Source organism: Petromyzon marinus (genome assembly GCF_048934315.1).
Source record: "Petromyzon marinus isolate PM22_M1 ecotype Great Lakes invasive population chromosome 76 unlocalized genomic scaffold, UKy_Petmar_22M1.pri1.0 chr76_unloc.3, whole genome shotgun sequence".
NCBI classification, from domain to species: domain Eukaryota; kingdom Metazoa; phylum Chordata; class Hyperoartia; order Petromyzontiformes; family Petromyzontidae; genus Petromyzon; species Petromyzon marinus.
In genome coordinates, this window is record NW_027422620.1 from 712,308 (window position 1) to 732,173 (window position 19,866).

The 19,866-nt window shown below is 51.3% G+C and overlaps 1 protein-coding gene across 1 annotated transcript in view; it reads right to left on the reverse strand.

Annotated features, from left to right (window-relative positions):
- Positions 1 to 5,394: 5,394 nt before the first annotated feature.
- RP2 (RP2 activator of ARL3 GTPase) overlaps positions 5,395 to 19,866 on the reverse strand; it is a 34,128-nt gene continuing 19,656 nt past the window's right edge. Inside the window, exons 4-7 of the mRNA XM_032980905.2 lie at positions 18,113 to 18,526; positions 13,643 to 13,757; positions 11,217 to 11,305; positions 5,395 to 6,378 (exon numbers count right to left, since the gene is read on the reverse strand). Of these exons, the coding sequence (XP_032836796.2) occupies positions 6,295 to 6,378; positions 11,217 to 11,305; positions 13,643 to 13,757; positions 18,113 to 18,526 (702 nt within the window). The 3' untranslated portion in view covers positions 5,395 to 6,294. The remainder of the gene's footprint in view (positions 6,379 to 11,216; positions 11,306 to 13,642; positions 13,758 to 18,112; positions 18,527 to 19,866) is intronic.

The following is a 19,866-nucleotide window of genomic DNA, read 5'->3' on the forward strand; positions in this document are numbered from 1 at the left end:
CGTGGAGGGCCAAAACAATGGAACGCAGCACTTTGAGGCCGAACGAAGATAGTTGATAGCCAGGGTAAAAGAGCACGCCACAAAGCAACACACACCAGAGACTGAGACGACGACGAGCGGGAGCTCCAGGATGGACCATCCCTGCCCCCGATGTGTCAAGAGGTGAAGGTCACGGATTGGCCTATTCAGCCACCTCCGGACCCATGGCCTCCCAGGCCCACCGGACAAGACGGACAAGTGACACATAGAGGGAAATCATTACTCGACTACGAGGGATCCCAGAAGTCAGCGTGTCAGTGTGTGTCAGTGTGTGTCAGTGTGTCTGTATGTGTGGCGTGTGTGTCAGTGTCCGGCGAAACAACCCCATACCTAAACGTTGGTGCCAGACGGCAATGCTGTGGTGAGCAGTGCCACTGGCGGAGGGCCAATTCAGATTGGCCATTCCCCCCATGGCGTTTGTAGCCACCGCAGTGGCCAAAGGGGGCTCTGGACAGGTGTGAGGGGCTGGTAATCCCTCCACCTTGAAATAAATCACCACTGAACGAGGGAAAAAATATCAAACCAAGCTTGTGCTGGAGGCCCCAGGGGGATAGGCATCTATGGTGTCTCCTGCCCAAACCCCATTTAGCTGAGCCAAGAGATTGAATCCTTACCCTTGGGGTTCCTCCAGAAACAGCAAAAAGCCACTGCGGGTGGCCACGTGGATTGTTCAAATGCTCACTGCGAAGGAGAGGCTGCCACTCCTCTGTCGGGAGCTGGACCAGTACCGCTTGAATCTCTGTGGTATTCAGGAGATCCGGTGGACCGGCTCTGGCTCCTGCCACCATGAGGGGTGAACAGTCCTCTACTCGGGGCAGAAGACTGCCAAACAACAGGGTGTGGCTCTTCTTTTGAAAAAAAAAGTAATGAAGGGGGCGTGGGAGCATGGCGGTGAGGTGTGGGAAGCTGTAAGGCCCAGGCTACTTAGGGCTCGCCTTTCCATCAACCAGAGGCGAGGAGTGGTGGTCGTGCTACTTATGCCCCCACCGAAGGTGAACATCAGTGGAGGGATGAAGGCAAGGCCGATGAGTCAGATGCCTTCTATAACCTCCTGTCACAGGTGCTGGCTAAAGTGGCCCCTCGGCATAGAGTCATCATGTTAGGTGACTTCAATGCCCAAGTTGGTCATGATGCTGGCACCTGGTCTGGCGTGATTGGAAGGCTTGGGCCAGATCAGCTCAAGCAAAAACATCTGCTGGACTACATAGTAACGGAACAGCGGATGCGGGCCCATGTCCTTGACACCAGGAACTACCGTGGAGCTGATCTGCCCACTGACCATTGAATTGTAACCTGTAAGATGCGCCTGCCATTCTTCCACTCTGGTGGTGGGTGTACACCCAGGACCCATGGTGGTCTGGTCTCAGCTCGCTGATAAAAGTTGCAAGCGAGAATTTCATCATCGCTTGCAGCTGGGATTGGCATCGTCCCCGACGCCTCCTGATGTCGAGGGTAAATGGGCGAGGTTTAGGACTGTGACTCATGCAGCTGCAATGGCTGCCTGGGGCACATGGTCCAGACCTCCCCAGGTGTTCAGGCTGGCTGAGAAAAAGCGACAGGCCCACTCTCATCGGCTACAGAATCCCACGTCAGAGAATGAGGCTTACCGCAGCCTTCGCTCGAAGGTTCGGAGAGCCGTGAGGCGCTGCAAGGATGGGTAATGGTCGCGGGTTGCTGAGGAGATGGAATCTGCCTCAATGGCCCGCGATCACAAATCCCTATTTAACTCCATCAAAAAAGTAACCTGCAGCGCCACACCTAAAACCATCATTAGGGGAAAAAACGGTGATCCAATCTCCGACCCCCAGGAACAGGTTTGCAGATTTGCTGAGCATTTCTGAGGTCCTGGGGGAGGGGAAATCCCTCAGCCAGAAAACATCATGGGGCAGAGAGGATGACCCTGCTGAGGCTGCTGTGCCTCTAATATTGGAAGAAGTCATCTCCTGTGAGTGGATAGCCGAGGTGTCATCTATTGAGGAAATACTGAAGGCGATCCAGAGTCTGAGACGAGGAAAGGCACCGGGCAGAGATGATCTCCCAAGCGAAATGCTGAGGGAGGCGCTTGTGCACAGACAGCCCTACATGACATCATAACAACAGTCTGGACCACTGGACGGGTTCCGCAGGATTGGAAGGATTCCCTGGTAGTCCCCCTCTTTAAGAAGGGGGACCGCACAGACTGTAACAACTACAGGGGCATCTCACTTCTCAGTGTGCCGGGAAAGGTCCTGGCAAGGATTATTCAGCATCGCCTTGCCAGGCACGCTGAGGAGAGGCTTGCGGAGCTCCAATGCTGCTTCAGCAAAGGGCCGTCCTGCACAGATGCCATATTCTGTACGTCTGCTACAGCAGAGGTGTAGGGAATTGCAACAGGATCTACATCTCTGCTTTATTGACCTGGTCAAGGCCTATGATAACATCAGTAGGCCTGGGCTCTGGGATGTTCTTCGTGCTTTCGGAGTCCCTGACCCTCTGCTCATGATCATTAAGGACCTTCATGATGGCGAGCGGGCCCGGGTAAAACTATGTGGCCGGGAGTCAGAGCCATTCCCTGTTCACCTTGGGGTGCGACAGGGATGTCCTCTGGCTCCCACATTATTTAACATCTGTTTTGACTACGTAGTTCGTGAAGCCTTCAATAGCTGTACCGGGGGAATCTCCATTTGGTACAGATACAATGAGGCTGATCGATGCTCGGTTGCGGTCAAGGGATGGCTCCCTATTGGTCAACCACGTTATGTATGCCGATGATTTGGTAATCGCTGCTCATTCAGAGAAGGAATTGAAGGCGCTGCTGCTGAACCTGGAGCGTGCCACTAAGAGGTGGGGCCTTACCATCAGCCTGGGTATTTTGTACCATCGGACACTCAACCCCCACAACTCTCAATTGGTGATGGGGCAGTTTTGAAGAGTGGAGAGTTTCCTATACCTGGGCAGTGTGTACATGACCGGCTCCGGTTTGACAGCAGAGGTCTCACTCCGAATCAGTCAAGCGGCATTATCTTTCCATCGGTTGTGTAACGCTGTGTGGAAGCTACCTGGTCTGTCGCTCCGCACGAACCTTCGGGTCTTCTCGGCCAGTCATGCCCTCCCTTCTCTACGTCACTGGTTAGAAATATTTCGGCTGGCCTGCCTATGATCCATCCTGGATTTAACCAGTCTGGATTATGTGAGGAGCTCACAAATACTTGAAAGATCTGGGCAAAGTCCCATCAGTGAGCTCCTCCGGCAGGCAAGGCTGCGTTGGTTGGGTCATGTAGCCCGCATGCCCAGCCACCGCATGCCGAAACAACTTTTGTTCGGCTGGATCGAGGGGGCTAAACGAGCACGGCACGGGCTAGAGAAGAGATGGAGTGATGTGGTACAGGAGGACGTGGAGCTGAGTGGACTTGCCGATGACTGGTACCAGTGGTGTCAAGATCGGCCTTTGTGGAGGAGGCTCGTGAAGGACGCTACTGGGCAGTTGGAGGCAGTCGCCCTCCAACAACAACGGAGGGCGGAGGAGCGACGCTCACAACAACGAGCGGAGCGCCGGGTGGCTAAAGCACAGCAGTTCTAGATTAAAAGCTTTCGTGACTGCAAGGATCCATACTCTTTGGTTCTAGTCGGTAAAGTCACGTAGGTAAAAAATAAAACAAAAACCACTGTTACAACGCCGTGGGTGATCACGATATAATTTTCTCCGATACCAAGGTTCTTTGCAAACCCACGGGTTTTTATCAGAGATTTGTCCACGACGCAATTCAGATCTACAAGCACAGACACAATTTAAACCGAGAGGATGGTTTCAAATTAAGCAACCATTGGAAAGATGTTCTAAATCGAACCAAACATTAAACTAATTTTCAATGGTACAGTATATTTTTCAAGTAGTGGTACCCCAAACTTTCGCAGCTCTTATAAATTCCCTTTTCACACCACCAATAGGGAAACTCCCTCTCCCCCCCGCGCCAACCGGCAAGTTCACCCGCATGTACACCACCTCTATGCTAAGTCGGCCAATCAAATGCTAATTTTTATGATAATTCCTTTGTCAAGGCACCTTGTTTCCTCGCACACAGCTTAAAGGTCGCGGTCTGAGTGTGGCTGTGTTTCACTCCAGCTCTGTCCTCGAGACAGCCTGGTCCCTTCACCTGATGAAGGCCGCTTGTGTTGTGGCCGAAACGTCGTGATTTTTGTTGTTTTATTTTTTACCTACGTGGTGACTTTACCGAATAGAACCAAAGAGTATAAAGCACAGCAGGTTGGCACAGTAGGGGGCACAGGTGGTGCATCAGCCAATCATCTCAGTCATCTCAGTCAGTCGACCCGTGGCACCTGCTGGGTCTGCCCCGTGACCTCCTGCCCGCGGGCGTTCGACACTTCACGTGGCCTCAAGGTGCACATGGCCTGGCACAAGCGTCGTGGTGACGTCACCGCCACTTAGTGGCGAATGGCGCTTTGTTGTTGTTGTGAGCGTGTCAGTGTGGCCATGCTCCACCACGCCGGTCGGTCGACATGACCGGGGGCGGACTTGGCCCCCCACAGCGGTGGTGGTGGCGAGTTGGGGGGGGGCGCGGGGCGTTTTGCCGATCCTCGTTGGGCCGACAACACCGGAGCGCGAAGAGCGCCGGCCGGAACGGCGCTCGGCACGCACGAGGGAGCGCCATCGGCGAGACCGCAGCCAGGGATTGAGCCGTGGTCCCAGAGCTTCGGTGTCTCCGACGCGGCCGTCGTGAACATCCCGAGAGACGCGGCCAGACCCAGGGATTGAACCCAGGCACTCTCAGCAGAAGATGGTTGACACTCACGACGGCGATGACGCTGCTGACGACGACGCTGCTGACGACGACGCTGATGATGACGACGCTGATGACGACGACGCTGATGATGACGACGCTGATGACGACGCTGCTGATGACGACGGTGCTGATGACGACGGCGATGACGCTGATGACGACGCTGATGACGACGCTGCTGATGACGACGACGCTGATGATGACGACGCTGATGACGACGCTGCTGATGATGACGACGCTGATGATGACGGTGCTGCTGATGATGACGGCGCTGCTGATGATGACGACGCTGCTGATGATGACGACGCTGCTGATGATGACGACGCTGATGACGACGCTGCTAATGACGGCGCTGATGATGACGGCGCTGCTGATGATGGCGCTGCTGACGACGACGACGATGATGATGACGGCGCTGCTGATGATGATGCAGATGATGACGACGCTGCTGATGACGACGCTGATCATGACGCTGCTGGTTAAGTCAGTGCAACGCGTCGCTCACCGCAGCGGGGAGAGGGGACTCACAAACTGAACCTCCACACTTGTGGCCCCGGCACAAACAGGCAAACAGCTGTGCGTGTTGCAAGCAAGCATCTTTAAAAAATATCCACGACGACAACAACACTGCGACAACAACTACTACGACAAACCACGGCCGATTCCTATCAAATATTCGGTCAAATCTATAAACGCGGTGCTGTCGCGCATCTCGAAATTGGTCCCATCTATTGGGGGGGGTGCGGGGACGGGCGATAAAAACTTTGGCGAGACGCAAAACTTGTGCCGAAGGACACCAACCCAAGTGGGACACTGGACGGCGGCGGCGGCAGACGGGACAGAGACAGAGAGACAGAGAGAGAGAGAGAGACAGAGATTTAGAGACAGAGAGACAGAGGGAGAGACAAACAATGAGACAGAGAGACAGAGAGACAGAGAGACACAGATTTAGAGACGAAGAGAGAGAGACAGAGGGAGAGACAAACAATGAGACAGAGAGACAGAGACAGAGAGACAGAGAGAGGGAGAGACAGAGCGACAGAGAGAGATTTATAGACGCATATTTAGAGACAGAGACAGAGAGACAGAGAGAGACAGAGAGAGAGACAGATTTAGAGACAGAGAGAGACAGAGAGAGACAAACAATGAGACAGAGAGAAACAGATTTAGAGACAGAGAGAGAGAGACAGAGAGAGGGAGAGACAGAGAGACACAGATTTAGAGACGGATTTATAGACGTATATTTAGAGACAGAGAGACAGAGAGACAGACAGAGAGATGTGATTTAAAGACAGAGAGAGAGAGACAGAGAGAGAGACAAACAATGAGACAGAGACAGAGAGAGAGACAGATTTAGAGACAGATTTATAGACGCATATTTAGAGACAGAGACACAGAGACAGGGAGTTGTCTCCTCTCTTGTCCTGTCCAGCTGTCTGAGAGGGGCCAGCCTCTGTTTGCTGTCCACGCCGCCGTCTCAGCCCGACATCTGCATGTCCGCAAAGTTGTAGAATGAGTCAACATCCTGGGAGGCCGTGTCCACACTCGCGGAGACAAACACCTGGGGCAGACAGGGAGACACGGGGTGGGGAGCGGTAGCGTAGTGGTTAGCGCTACGCTGCGCGATGAACCTGGCGACCCGGGTTCGATTCCCGCTCACGGCCAACACCAGTGACGATTATCTGAACCGGTCCCGGGCCTCCCCTAGGTCGACTCAGCCTGAAATGAGTACCTGGTGCGGTGTGTAAACATTGCCACTAGGGAGACAAAGGCGGTCGGGCGTGGTGCTGGCCACCCACCCTCTCGTGTACCGTTCCGGCCTTCATAGGTGCTCGCTAACAGCACTTGCCCCTACAGTCTGTTAAGGCTATATGGGGGATCTTTAGTTTGTGTGTGTGTGTGTCTGTGTGTCAGTGTGTGTATGTGTGTGTCACTGTGTCTGTCAGTGTGTGTGTCAGTGTATATGTCAGTGTGTGTCTGTGTGTCTGCGTGTGTGTGTGTCAGTGTGTGTGTGTGTCAGCGTGTGTGTGTGTCAGCGTGTGTGTGTGTCAGCGTGTGTATGTGTCAGCGTGTGTGTGTGTCAGTGTGTCCGGCAAAACAACCCCCTACCTCCTCACAGTGCCGGACGAGCAACTCTGTCGTGGACAGTGCTGTGGGGGGAGGGCCAATTCCGATTGGCCCTCTCCCCTTCATGGCGTCTGTGTCCACCACAGTGGCTAAACAGGGGCTCTGGACGGGTGCGAGGGGCTGGTAACCCCTCCACCTTCAATTAATTACCACTAAACCACGACTTAAATATCTAACTAATAAGCTTGTGCCGGAGGCCCCGGGGGGACAGGCGTCTATGACGTCTCCTGGCCAAACCCCAATTGGCGGAGCCAGGAGATTGAATCTTTACCCTCAGGGCTCCTCCAGAAACAACGAAAAGCAACTTCATGTGGCCACGTGGAATGTTCGAACGCTCACTGTGGAGGAGAGGCTGCCACTCCTCTGCTGGGAGCTGGACCGGTACCGCCTGGATCTCTGTGGCAATCAGGAGGTCCGGTGGACCGGTTCTGGCTCCTGCCACCATGAGGGGTGGACAGTCCTCTACTCGGGGCAGGAGACTGCCAAACAACAGGGTGTGGCTCTTCTTCTGAACAAAAGAATGAAGGGGGCGTGGGAGCGTAGCAGTGAGGTGTGGGAAGCTGTAAGCCCCAGGCTACTTTGGGCTCGCCTTCCCATCAACCGGAGGCGAGGAGTGGTGGTCGTGGTTACCTATGCCCCCACCGAAGACGAACATCCGTGGAGGGATGCAGGCAAAGCCGATGAGTCAGATGCCTTCTATGACCTCCTGTCACAGGTGCTGGCTAAAGTGGCCCCTCGGGATAGAGTCATCATGTTGGGTGACATCAATGCCCGAGTTGGTCATGATGCTGACACCTGGTCTGGAGTGACTGGAGGGCATGGGCCAGATCAGCTCAATAACAACAGTAGGAGGCTGCTAGATTTTTGTGCAGCCCATGGGCTTGTAATTACCAACACGCTGTTCCGGCATCGGCGCATCCACACAACATCATGGATGCATGCCGGGTCTCAGCAAGAACATCTGCTGGACTACATAGTGACGGACCAGCGGATGCGAGCCCATGTCCTTGACACCAGGACCTACCGTGGAGTTGACCTGCCCTCTGACCATCGACTAGTCATCTGTAAGATGCGCCTGTCATTCTTCTAATCCGGTGGTGGGTGTACACCCAGGACCCCATTCCAACCTAAAGTGGCCTGGTCTCAGTTAGCTGATGAAAGTTGCAAGCGAGAATTTCATCATCGCGGTTTCAGGAAAGGGCGGTCCTGCACGGATGCCATATTTTCTGTCCGTCTGCTACAGCAGGGGTATAGGGAATTCCAAAAAGACCTACATCTCTGCTTTATTGACCTGGTCAAGGCCTATGATACCATCAGTAGGCCTGGGCTCTGGGTTGTTCTTTGTGCTTTTGGAGTCCCTGACCCTCTGCTCACGATCATTAAGGACCTGCATGGTGTTGAGCGGCCCCGGGTAAACTACGTGGCCGGGAGTCAGAGCCATTCCCTGTACAACTTGGGGTGCGACAGGGATATCCTCTGGCTCCCACATTATTTAACATCTATTTTGACCACGTAGTTCATGAAGCCTTCGATAGCTGTACCGGGGGAATCTCCATTTGGTACAGATATAATGGGAGGCTGATAGATGCCCGGGTACGGTCAAGGTATGGCTCCCTATTGCTCAACCACGTTATGTATGCCAATGATTTGGTAATAGCTGCTCATTCAGAGGAGGAGTTGGAGACGCTGCTGCTGAGACTGGAGCGTGCCACTAAGAGGTGGGGCCTTACCATCAGCCCCACCAAAACAAAGCACCTGCCTGGGTATTTTGTACCATCGGACACTCCACCCCCACAACTCCCAATCGGTGATGGGGCAGTTGTGGAGAGAGTGGAGAGTTTCCCATACCTGGGCAGTGCGCTTATGACCGGCTCCAGTTTAACAGCAGAGGTCTCGCTCCGAATCAGTCGAGCGGCGATAACTTTTCATCGGTTGCGTAACGCTGTGTGGAAGCTACCTGGTCTGTCGCTCCGCACTAAGCTTCAGGTCTTCTCGGCCACGGTAATTCCCTCCCTTCTCTACGCTTGCGAAACGTGGACCCCCTTAATGGAGCATCTTCGCCGGTGGAAAACATTTAGGCTGGCCTGCCTACGATCCATCCTGGGTTTAACCAGGCTGAATTGTGTGAGGAGCTCACAAATCCTTGAAAGATCTGGGCAAGGTCCCATCGGTGAGCTCCTCTGGCAGGCAAGGCTGCGTTGGCTGGGTCATGTAGCCCGCATGCCCAGCCACCGCATGCTAAAACAGCTTTTGTTCGGCCGGATCGAGGGGGCTAAACGGGGGCGGCACGGGCTAGAGAAGAGATGGAGTGATGTGGTACAGGAGGACGTGGAGCTGAGTGGACTTGCCGATGACTGGTACCAGCGGTGTCAAGATCGGCCTCTGTGGAGGAGGCTCGTGAAGGACGCTACTGGGCAGTTGGAGGTAGTCGCCCTCCAACAACAACGGAGGGCGGAGGAGCGACGCTCACAACAACGAGCGGAGCGCCGGGTGGCTAAAGCACAGCAGGTTGGCACAGTAGGGGGCACAGGTGGTGCATCAGCCAGTCATCTCAGTCAGTCGACCCGTGGCACCTGGGTCTGCCCTGTGACCTCCTGCCAGCGGGCGTTCGACACTCCACGTGGCCTCAAGGTGCACATAGCCTGGCACAAGCGTCGTGGTGACGTCACCGCCACTTAGTGGTGAATGGCGGTTGTTGTGTGTGAGTGTCACTGTGTGTGTGTGTTACACTCTGTGTGTGTGAGTGTCACTGTGTGTGTGTGTCACACTGTGTGTGTGTGTCACTGTTTGTGTGTGTGTCACACTGTGTGTGTGTCACACTGTGTGTGTGAGTGTCACTGTGTGTGTGTGTGAGTGTCACTGTGTGTGTGTGTGAGTGTCCCTGTGTGTGAGTGTGTGTCACACTGTGTGTGTGTCACACTGTGTGTGTGTGAGTGTCACACTGTGAGTGTGTCACACTGTGTGTGTGTCACACTGTGTGTGTGTGTGTCACACTATGAGTGTGTCACACTGTGTGTGTCACACCGTGTGTGTGAGTGTCACTGTGTGTGTGTGAGTGTCATTGTGTGTGTGTGAGTGTCAGTGTGTGTGTGTGAGTGTCACACTGTGTGTGAGTGTGTGTGAGTGTCACACTGTGTGTGTCACACTGTGTGTGTGAGTGTCACTGTGTGTGTCACACTGTGTGTGTGTCACACCGTGTGTGTGAGTGTTACTGTGTGTGTGTGAGTGTCACACTGTGTGTGAGTCTGTGTGAGTGTCACTGTGTGTGTCACACTGAGTGTGTGTCACTGTGTGTGTGTGTCACTGTGTGTGTGTGCGTGTGTGTCACTGTGTGTGAGTGTGTGTCACACTGTGTGTGTGTGAGTGTCACACTGTGTGTGTCACACTGTGTGTGTGAGTGTCACTGTGTGTGTGTGTGAGTATTACCGGAGTGGCGGGAGTGAAGAGTGTCACACTGTGTGAGTGTCACTGTGTGTGTGAGTGTCACTGTGTGTGAGTGTGTGTCACACTGTGCGTGTGTGAGTGTCACTGTGTGTGAGTGTCACTGTGTGTGTGTGAGTGTCACTGTGTGTGTGTGTGAGTGTCACTGTGTGTGAGTGTGTGCCACACTGTATGTGTGTGAGTGTCACACTGTGTGTGTGTCACACTGTGTGTGTGTCACACTGTGTGTGTGTCACACTGTGTGTGTGTCACACTGTGTGTGTGTGTGAGTGTCACTGTGTGTGTGTGTCACACTGTGTGTGTGTGAGTGTCACTGTGTGTGTGAGTGTCACACTGTGTGAGTGTCACTGTGTGTGTGTGTCACTGTGTGTGAGTGTCACTGAGTGTGTCACTGTGTGTGTGTGAGTGTCACACTGTGTGTGTGTGTCACTGTGTGTGTGTGTGTCACACTGTGTGTATGTGTGTCACACTGTGTGTGTGTGAGTGTCACTGTGTGTGAGTGTCACACTGTGTGAGTGTCACTGTGTGTGTGTGTGTCACACTGTGTGTGTGTGTGTCACACTGTGTGTGTGTGTGTCACACTGTGTGTGTGTGTCACACTGTGTGTGAGTGTCACACTGTGTGTGTGTGAGTGTCACTGTGTGTCACTGTGTGTGTGTGTGTGTCACACTGTGTGTATGTGTGTCACACTGTGTGTGTGTGTCACACTGTGAGTGTCACTGAGTGTGTGAGTATTACCGGAGTGGCGGGAGTGAAGAGTGTCACACTGTGTGAGTGTCACACTGTGTGTGTGTGTCACACTGTGAGTGTCACTGAGTGTGTGAGTATTACCGGAGTGGCGGGAGTGAAGAGTGTCCGCACGACGCTGTTCGTGCTCTCCACAGCTCCATCCCCATTCAGCTCCAGGCCAATCACAGGGCCTGGTGTGACATCATCATCATCATCACCATCATCATCGTCACCATCACTACCATCACCATCATCATCACCACCATCATCACCATCACCACCATCATCATCACCATCATCATCACCATCATCACTACCATCACCATCGTCCCAATCATCACCATCACCATCACCAACATCACCACTACCATCATCACCATCACCACCATCATCACCATCACCACCATCACCACTACCATCATCATCACCATCACCACCATCATCGTCACCATCATCATCACCATCACCACCATCATCACCATCATCATCGTCACCATTATCATCATCATCATCACCATCATCATCGTCAAAATCACCATCATCATCACCACCATCATCACCATGATCATCATCACCAACACCATCATCATCATCATCACCAACACCATCATCATCACCACCACCATCATCACCATCATCATCACCACCACCATCATCACCATCATCATCACCATCACCACCATCATCACCGTCACCATAACCATCATTACCATCACCATAGTCACCATCATCATCACCACCAACATCATCACCATCATCGTCACCATCACCATCATCATCATTGTAACATCATCACCGTGACATCATTACTGTGACATCATCATCATCACCACCGTGATGTGACATCACCATCATCACCATCATCATCACCACCATCATCATCGTCACCATCACCATCATCACCATCATCATCACCACCACCACCATCATCATCGTCACCATCACCATCATCACCATCATCACCATCATCATCATCACCACCACCATCATCATCACCATCAACATCATCATCATCATCGTCAACATCATCATCATTGTAACATCAGCACCGTGACATCATCACTGTGACATCATTATCATCACCAACGTGATGTGACAACACCATAATCACCATCATCATTACCATCATCATCAACGTCACCATCACCATCATCACCATCATCATTACCATCATTACCGTGGTGGATGAGGAGGGGGTGGACGAGGAGATGGATAAGGAGGTGTGAGTGATGTGTGGGTGAGTGGTGTGTAGGTGAGTGGTGTGTGGGTGAGTGGTGTGTAGGTGAGTGGTGTGTGGGTGAGTGGTGTGATGGTGAGTGGTGTGTGTGTGAGTGGTGTGTAGGTGAGTGGTGTGTAGGTGAGTGGTGTGTAGGTGAGTGGTGTGTAGGTGAGTGGTGTGATGGTGAGTGGTGTGTGGGTGAGTGGTGTGATGGTGAGTGGTGTGTAGGTGAGTGGTGTGTGGGTGAGTGGTGTGTAGGTGAGTGGTGTGATGGTGAGTGGTGTGTAGGTGAGTGGTGTGTAGGTGAGTGGTGTGTGGGTGAGTGGTGTGATGGTGAGTGGTGTGATGGTGAGTGGTGTGATGGTGAGTGGTGTGTAAGTGAGTGGTGTGTAGGTGAGTGGTGTGTAGGTGAGTGGTATGATGGTGAGTGGTGTGTGGGTGAGTGGCGTGTAGGTGAGTGGTGTGTAGGTGAGTGGTGTGTGGGTGAGTGGTGTGTAGGTGAGTGGTGTGATGGTGAGTGGTGTGTAGGTGAGTGGTGAGTGGTGTGTAGGTGAGTGGTGTGTAGGTGAGTGGTGTGATGGTGAGTGGTGTGTAGGTGAGTGGTGAGTGGTGTGTAGGTGAGTGGTGTGTAGGTGAGTGGTGTGTGGGTGAGTGGTGTGTAGGTGAGTGGTGTGTAGGTGAGTGGTGTGTAGGTGAGTGGTGTGTAGGTGAGTGGTGTGTAGGTGAGTGGTGTGTAGGTGAGTGGTGTGGTGTGATGGTGAGTGGTGTGTGGGTGAGTGGTGTGATGGTGAGTGGTGTGTAGGTGAGTGGTGTGTAGGTGAGTGGTGTGTAGGTGAGTGGTGTGTGGGTGAGTGGTGTGTAGGTGAGTGGTGTGTAGGTGAGTGGTGTGTGGGTGAGTGGTGTGTAGGTGAGTGGTGTGTAGGTGAGTGGTGTGTGGGTGAGTGGTGTGTAGGTGAGTGGTGTGTGGGTGAGTGGTGTGTAGGTGAGTGGTGTGATGGTGAGTGGTGTGTAGGTGAGTAGGGTGTGGGTGAGTGGTGTGTAGGTGAGTGGTGTGTAGGTGAGTGGTGTGTAGGTGAGTTGTGTGATGGTGAGTGGTGTGTAGGTGAGTGGTGTGTGGGTGAGTGGTGTGTAGGTGAGTGGTGTGTAGGTGAGTGGTGTGTAGGTGAGTGGTGTGTAGGTGAGTGGTGTGGTGTGATGGTGAGTGGTGTGTAGGTGAGTGGTGTGTAGGTGAGTGGTGTGTAGGTGAGTGGTGTGTAGGTGAGTGGTGTGATGGTGAGTGGTGTGCGGGTGAGTGGTGTGGTGAGCTCACCCTTCTGCAGGTGAGTGGTGTGGTGAGCGGCACGCTCCCTGAACACACGCTCAGCGTCCTCGCTCCTCATGGCCACCTCCTTCGTCTGGACCAGGACCAAGCCCCGTGACTCCATCTGTGGCACGCAGTGCGGTGAGTGGTGGTGAGTGGTGGTGAGTGTAGTGGTGAGTGGTGAGTCTAGTGGTGAGTGGTGGTGAGTGGTGGTGAGTGGTGAGTCTAGTGGTGAGTGGTGGTGAGTGGTGGTGAGTGGTGAGTCTAGTGGTGAGTCTAGTGGTGAGTGGTGGTGAGTGGTGGTGAGTGGTGAGTGTAGTGGTGGTGAGTGGTGGTGAGTGCTGGTGAGTGGTGAGTGAGTGGTGGTGAGTGGTGAGTGGTGGTGAGTGGTGGTGAGTGGTGAGTGTAGTGGTGGTGAGTGGTGAGTCTAGTGGTGAGTGGTGAGTGGTGGTGAGTGGTGGTGAGTGGTGAGTGGTGGTGAGTGGTGAGTCTAGTGGTGAGTCTAGTGGTGAGTGGTGAGTCTAGTGGTGGTGAGTGGTGAGTGGTGGTGAGTGGTGAGTGGTGGTGAGTGGTGGTGAGTGGTGAGTGGTGGTGAGTGGTGAGTGGTGGTGAGTGGTCAGTCTAGTGGTGAGTGGTGAGTCTAGTGGTTGTGAGTGGTGAGTGTAGTGGTGAGTCTAGTGGTGAGTGGTGAGTGGTGGTGAGTGGTGAGTGGTGGTGAGTGGTGAGTGGTGGTGAGTGGTGGTGAGTGGTGAGTGGTGGTGAGTGGTGGTGAGTGGTGAGTCTAGTGGTGAGTGGTGGTGAGTGGTGAGTGGTGGTGAGTGGTGGTGAGTGGTGGTGAGTGGTGAGTGGTGGTGAGTGGTAGTGAGTGGTGAGTGGTGGTGAGTGGTGAGTGGTGGTGAGTGGTGGTGAGTGGTGAGTGGTAGTGAGTGGTGAGTGGTGGTGAGTGGTGGTGAGTGGTGAGTGGTGGTGAGTGGTGAGTGGTGGTGAGTGGTCAGTCTAGTGGTGAGTGGTGAGTCTAGTGGTGAGTGGTGAGTCTAGTGGTGGTGAGTGGTGAGTGGTGAGTCTAGTGGTGGTGAGTGGTGAGTCTAGTGGTGGGTGGTGAGTGGTGAGTCTAGTGGTGAGTGGTGGTGAGTCTAGTGGTGGTGAGTGGTGGTGAGTGGTGAGTGGTGAGTCTAGTGGTGAGTGGTGAGTCTAGTTGTGGTGAGTGTTGATAGGTGAGTCTAGCGGTGGTGAGTGGTGAGTCTAGTGGTGAGTGGTGGTGAGTGGTGGTGAGTGGTGAGTCTAGCGGTGGTGAGTGGTGAGTCTAGCAGTGGTGAGTGGTGAGTCTAGCGGTGGTGAGTGGTGAGTCTAGTGGTGAGTGGTGAGTGGTGGTGAGTGGTGAGTCTAGCGGTGGTGAGTGGTGAGTCTAGCAGTGGTGAGTGGTGAGTCTAGCAGTGGTGAGTCTAGTGGTGGTGAGTCTAGCGGTGGTGAGTGGTGAGTCTAGAAGTGGTGAGTGGTGAGTCTAGCGTGGTGAGTCTAACAGTGGTGAGTCTAGCGGTAGTGAGTGGTGAGTCTAGAAGTGGTGAGTGGTGAGTCTAGCGCAGTGAGTCTAACAGTGGTGAGTCTAGCGGTAGTGAGTGGTGAGTCTAGCGGTGGTGAGTGGTGAGTCTAGCAGTGGTGAGTCTAGCAGTGGGGCGAGTCAGTGGGTCTCTGTGTGAGTCTCTGTGTGAGTCTCTGTGTGAGTCTGTGGGTCTCTGTGCGAGTCTCTGTGTGAGTCTCTGTGTGAGTCTCTGAGTGAGTCTTTGTGTGAGTCTGAGTGAGTCTCTGCTTGAGTCTCTGTGTGAGTCTCTGTGTGAGGCTCTGTGTGAGTCTGTGGGTCTCTGTACGAGTCTCTGCGCGAGTCTCTATGCGAGTCTTTGTGTGAGTCTCTGTGCGAGTCTCTGTGCGAGTCTCTGTGTGAGTCTGTCGGTCTCTGTCTGAGTCTCTGAGTGAGTCTCTGTGTGAGTCTCTGTGCGAGTCTCTGTCCAAGTCTCTGTGTGAGTCTCTGTGTCAGTCTTTGTGCGAGTCTCTGTGTGAGTCTCTGTGTGAGTCTCTGTGTGAGTCTCTGAGTGAGTCTCTGCGTGAGTCTCTGTGTGAGTCTCTGAGTGAGTCTCTGTGTGAGTCTCTGTGTGAGTCTCTGTGTGTGTGAGTCTCTGTGTGAGTCTCTGTGTGTGTGAGTCTCTGAGTGAGTCTCTGTGTGAGTCTCTGTGTGTGTGAGTCTCTGAGTGAGTCTCTGTGTGAGTCTCTGTGTGAGTCTCTGCGTGAGTCTCTGTGTGAGTGAGTCTCTGTGTGAGTCTCTGTGTGAGTCTCTGAGTGAGTCTCTGCGTGAGTCTCTGTGTGTGTGAGTCTCTGTGTGAGTCTCTGTGTGAGTCTCTGAGTGAGTCTCTGCGTGAGTCTCTGTGTGTGTGTGTGTGAGTCTCTGCGTGTGTGAGTCTCTGTGTGTGTGAGTCTCTGTGTGAGTTTCTGAGTGAGTCTCTGTGTGTGTCTCTGTGAGTCTGTGAGTCTCTGTGTGAGTCTCTGTGTGAATCTCTGTGTGAGTCTCTGAGTGAGTCTCTGAGTGAGTCTCTGCGTGTGTCTCTGTGTGAGTCTGTGAGTCTCCGTGTGAGTCTCTGTGTGAGTCTCTGTGTGTGTGAGTCTCTCTGTGTGAGTCTGTGAGTCTCCGTGTGAGTCTCTGTGTGAGTCTCTGTGTGTGTGAGTCTGTGTGTGTGTGAGACTCTCTGTGAGTCTGTGAGACTCTGTGTGTGTCTCTGTGTGAGTCTGTGAGTCCCCGTGTGAGTCTCTGTGTGAGTCTCTGTGTGTGTGAGTCTCTCTGTGTGAGTCTGTGAGTCTCCGTGTGAGTCTCTGTGTGTGTCTCTGAGTGAGTCTCTGTGTGAGTCTCTGAGTGAGTCTCTGTGTGAGTCTCTGTGTGAGTCTCTGTGTGTGTGAGTCTCTGTGTGTGTGAGTCTGTGTGTGAGTCTCTCTGCGTGAGTCTCTGCGTGAGTCTCTGAGTGAGTCTCTGTGTGAGTCTCTGTGTGAGTCTCTGTGTGAGTCTCTGAGTGAGTCTCTGTGTGAGTCTCTGTGTGAGTCTCTGTGTGTGTGAGTCTCTGTGTGTGTGAGTCTGTGTGTGAGTCTCTCTGCGTGAGTCTCTGCGTGAGTCTCTGAGTGAGTCTCTGTGTGAGTCTCTGTGTGAGTCTCTGTGTGAGTCTCTGTGTGTGTGAGTCTGTGTGTGAGGCTCTCTGCATGAGTCTCTGCGTGAGTCTCTGTGTGTGTGAGTCTCTGTGTGTGTGAGTCTGTGTGTGAGTCTCTCTGCATGAGTCTCTGCGTGAGTCTCTGTGTGTGTGAGTCTCTGTGTGTGTGAGTCTGTGTGTGAGACTCTCTGCGTGAGTCTCTGCGTGAGTCTCTGTGTGTGTGAGTCTCTGTGTGTGTGAGTCTGTGTGTGAGTCTCTCTGCGTGAGTCTCTGCGTGAGTCTCTGTGTGTGTGAGTCTCTGTGTGAGTCTCTGTGTGAGTCTCTGTGTGTGTGAGTCTCTGTGTGTGTGAGTCTGTGTGTGAGTCTCTGCGTGAGTCTCTGTGTGAGTGAGTCTCTGAGTGAGTCTCTGCGTGAGTCTCTGCGTGAGTCTCTGTGTGTGTAAGTCTCTGTGTGAGTCTCTGTGTGAATCTCTGTGTGAGTCTCTGAGTGAGTCTCTGAGTGAGTCTCTACGTGTGTCTCTGTGTGAGTCTGTGAGTCTCCGTGTGAGTCTCTGTGTGAGTCTCTGTGTGTGTGAGTCTCTCTGTGTGAGTCTGTGAGTCTCCGTGTGAGTCTCTGTGTGAGTCTCTGTGTGTGTGAGTCTGTGTGTGTGTGAGACTCTCTGTGAGTCTGTGAGTCTCCGTGTGAGTCTCTGTGTGTGTCTCTGAGTGAGTCTCTGTGTGAGTCTCTGAGTGAGTCTCTGTGTGAGTCTCTGTGTGTGTGAGTCTCTGTGTGTGTGAGTCTGTGTGTGAGTCTCTCTGCGTGAGTCTCTGCGTGAGTCTCTGAGTGAGTCTCTGTGTGAGTCTCTGTGTGAGTCTCTGTGTGAGTCTCTGAGTGAGTCTCTGTGTGAGTCTCTGTGTGAGTCTCTGTGTGTGTAAGTCTCTGTGTGAGTCTCTGAGTGAGTCTCTCTGCGAGTCTCTGTGTGTGTGAGTCTCTGAGTGAGTCTCTGTGTGTGAGTGAGTCTCTGAGTGAGTCTCTGCGCGAGTCTCTGCGTGAGTCTCTGTGTGAGTCTCTGTGTGTGTGAGTCTCTGAGTGAGTCTCTGTGTGTGAGTGAGTCTCTGAGTGAGTCTCTGTGTGAGTCTCTGTGTGAGTCTCTGTGTGAGTCTCTGTGTGTGTGAGTCTGTGCGTGAGTCTCTGAGTGAGTCTCTGCGTGAGTCTCTGTGTGAGTCTGTGAGTCTCTGAGTGAGTCTCTGTCTGAGTGAGTCTCCGAGTGATCCTCCCCCCCGGCCACCGCCCCCGGCCACCGCCACCGCCACACCTCGTCGATGAGCTTGCGAGCGTTGGCCTTGGCGTAGTCGTCTGCGAAGAAGACGACGAGCGCCGACTCGTCGCTGTGCCTCCTCCTCGCCGCCCCCAGCGTGGCCGGCACGACGCTGCGCGTCGCCGAGACCCTCACCCGCAGCACGGCGCTCCACTGCTCGGCCGCCCACTGGCCCGACTCCACCGCCTCAACCCCAGCGAGCCCGCCCGGCGAGGCCGCCGGGAGGTCCTTGCCGGCGCCGGTGCTGCCGGTGCTGCCGGTGCTGCCGGTGCTGCCGGTGGCGGCGGTGGGGAGGAGGAGGTCGCGGACGAAGCCGGAGTCCGCCGTTAGGGAGAAGTTTCGCTCGCCCGGCACCGGGGTGAAGTCGTGAACGCCGCTCCACTGGTTGTTGAAGATGCTCAGCTCGGCGTCCTGCGCGGCACAAACGACGGACTAATCAGTATTGATGATAAACTAATCAGTATTGATAATAAACTAATTAGTATTGATAATAAACTAATTAGTAATGATAATAAACTCATTAGTATTGATGATAAACTAATTAGTATTGATAATAAACTAATTAGTATTGATAATAAACTCATTAGTATTGATAATAAACTAATTAGTATTGATAATAAACTAATTAGTAATGATAATAATAAACTAATTAGTAATGATAATAAACTAATTAGTAATGATAATAATAAACTAATTAGTAATGATAATAAACTAATTAGTATTGATAATATACTAATTAGTATTGATAATAAACTAATTAGTAATGATAATAAACTAATTAGTAATGATAATAAACTAATTAGTATTGATAATAAACTAATTAGTAATGATAATAAACTAATTAGTATTGATAATAAACTAATTAGTAATGATAATAAACTAATTAGTAATGATAATAAACTAATTAGTATTGATAATAAACTAATTAGTATTGATAATAAACTAATTAGTATTGATAATAAACTAATTAGTATTGATAATAAACTAATTAGTATTGATGATAAACTAATTAGTAATGATAATAAACTAATCAGTATTGATAATAAACTAATTAGTAATGATAATAAACTAATTAGTAATGATAATAAACTAATTAGTATTGATAATAAACTAATTAGTATTTATAATAAACTAATTAGTATTGATAATAAACTAATTGGTATTGATAATAAACTAATTAGTATTGATAATAAACTAATTAGTAATGATAATAAACTAATTAGTATTGATAATAAACTAATTAGTATTGATAATAAACTAATTAGTATTGATAATAAACTAATTAGTATTGATAATAAACTAATTAGTATTGATGATAAACTAATTAGTAATGATAATAAACTAATTAGTATTGATAATAAACTAATTAGTATTGATGATAAACTAATTAGTATTGATAATAAACTAATTAGTAATGATAATAAACTAATTAGTATTGATAATAAACTAATTAGTAATGATAATAAACTAATTAGTAATGATAATAAACTAATCAGTATTGATGATAAACTAATCAGTATTGATAATAAACTAATTAGTATTGATAATAAACTAATTAGTATTGATGATAAACTAATTAGTAATGATAATAAACTAATTAGTATTGATAATAAACTAATTAGTATTGATGATAAACTAATTAGTATTGATAATAAACTAATTAGTAATGATAATAAACTAATTAGTATTGATAATAAACTAATTAGTATTGATAATAAACTAATTAGTAATGATAATAAACTATTTAGTAT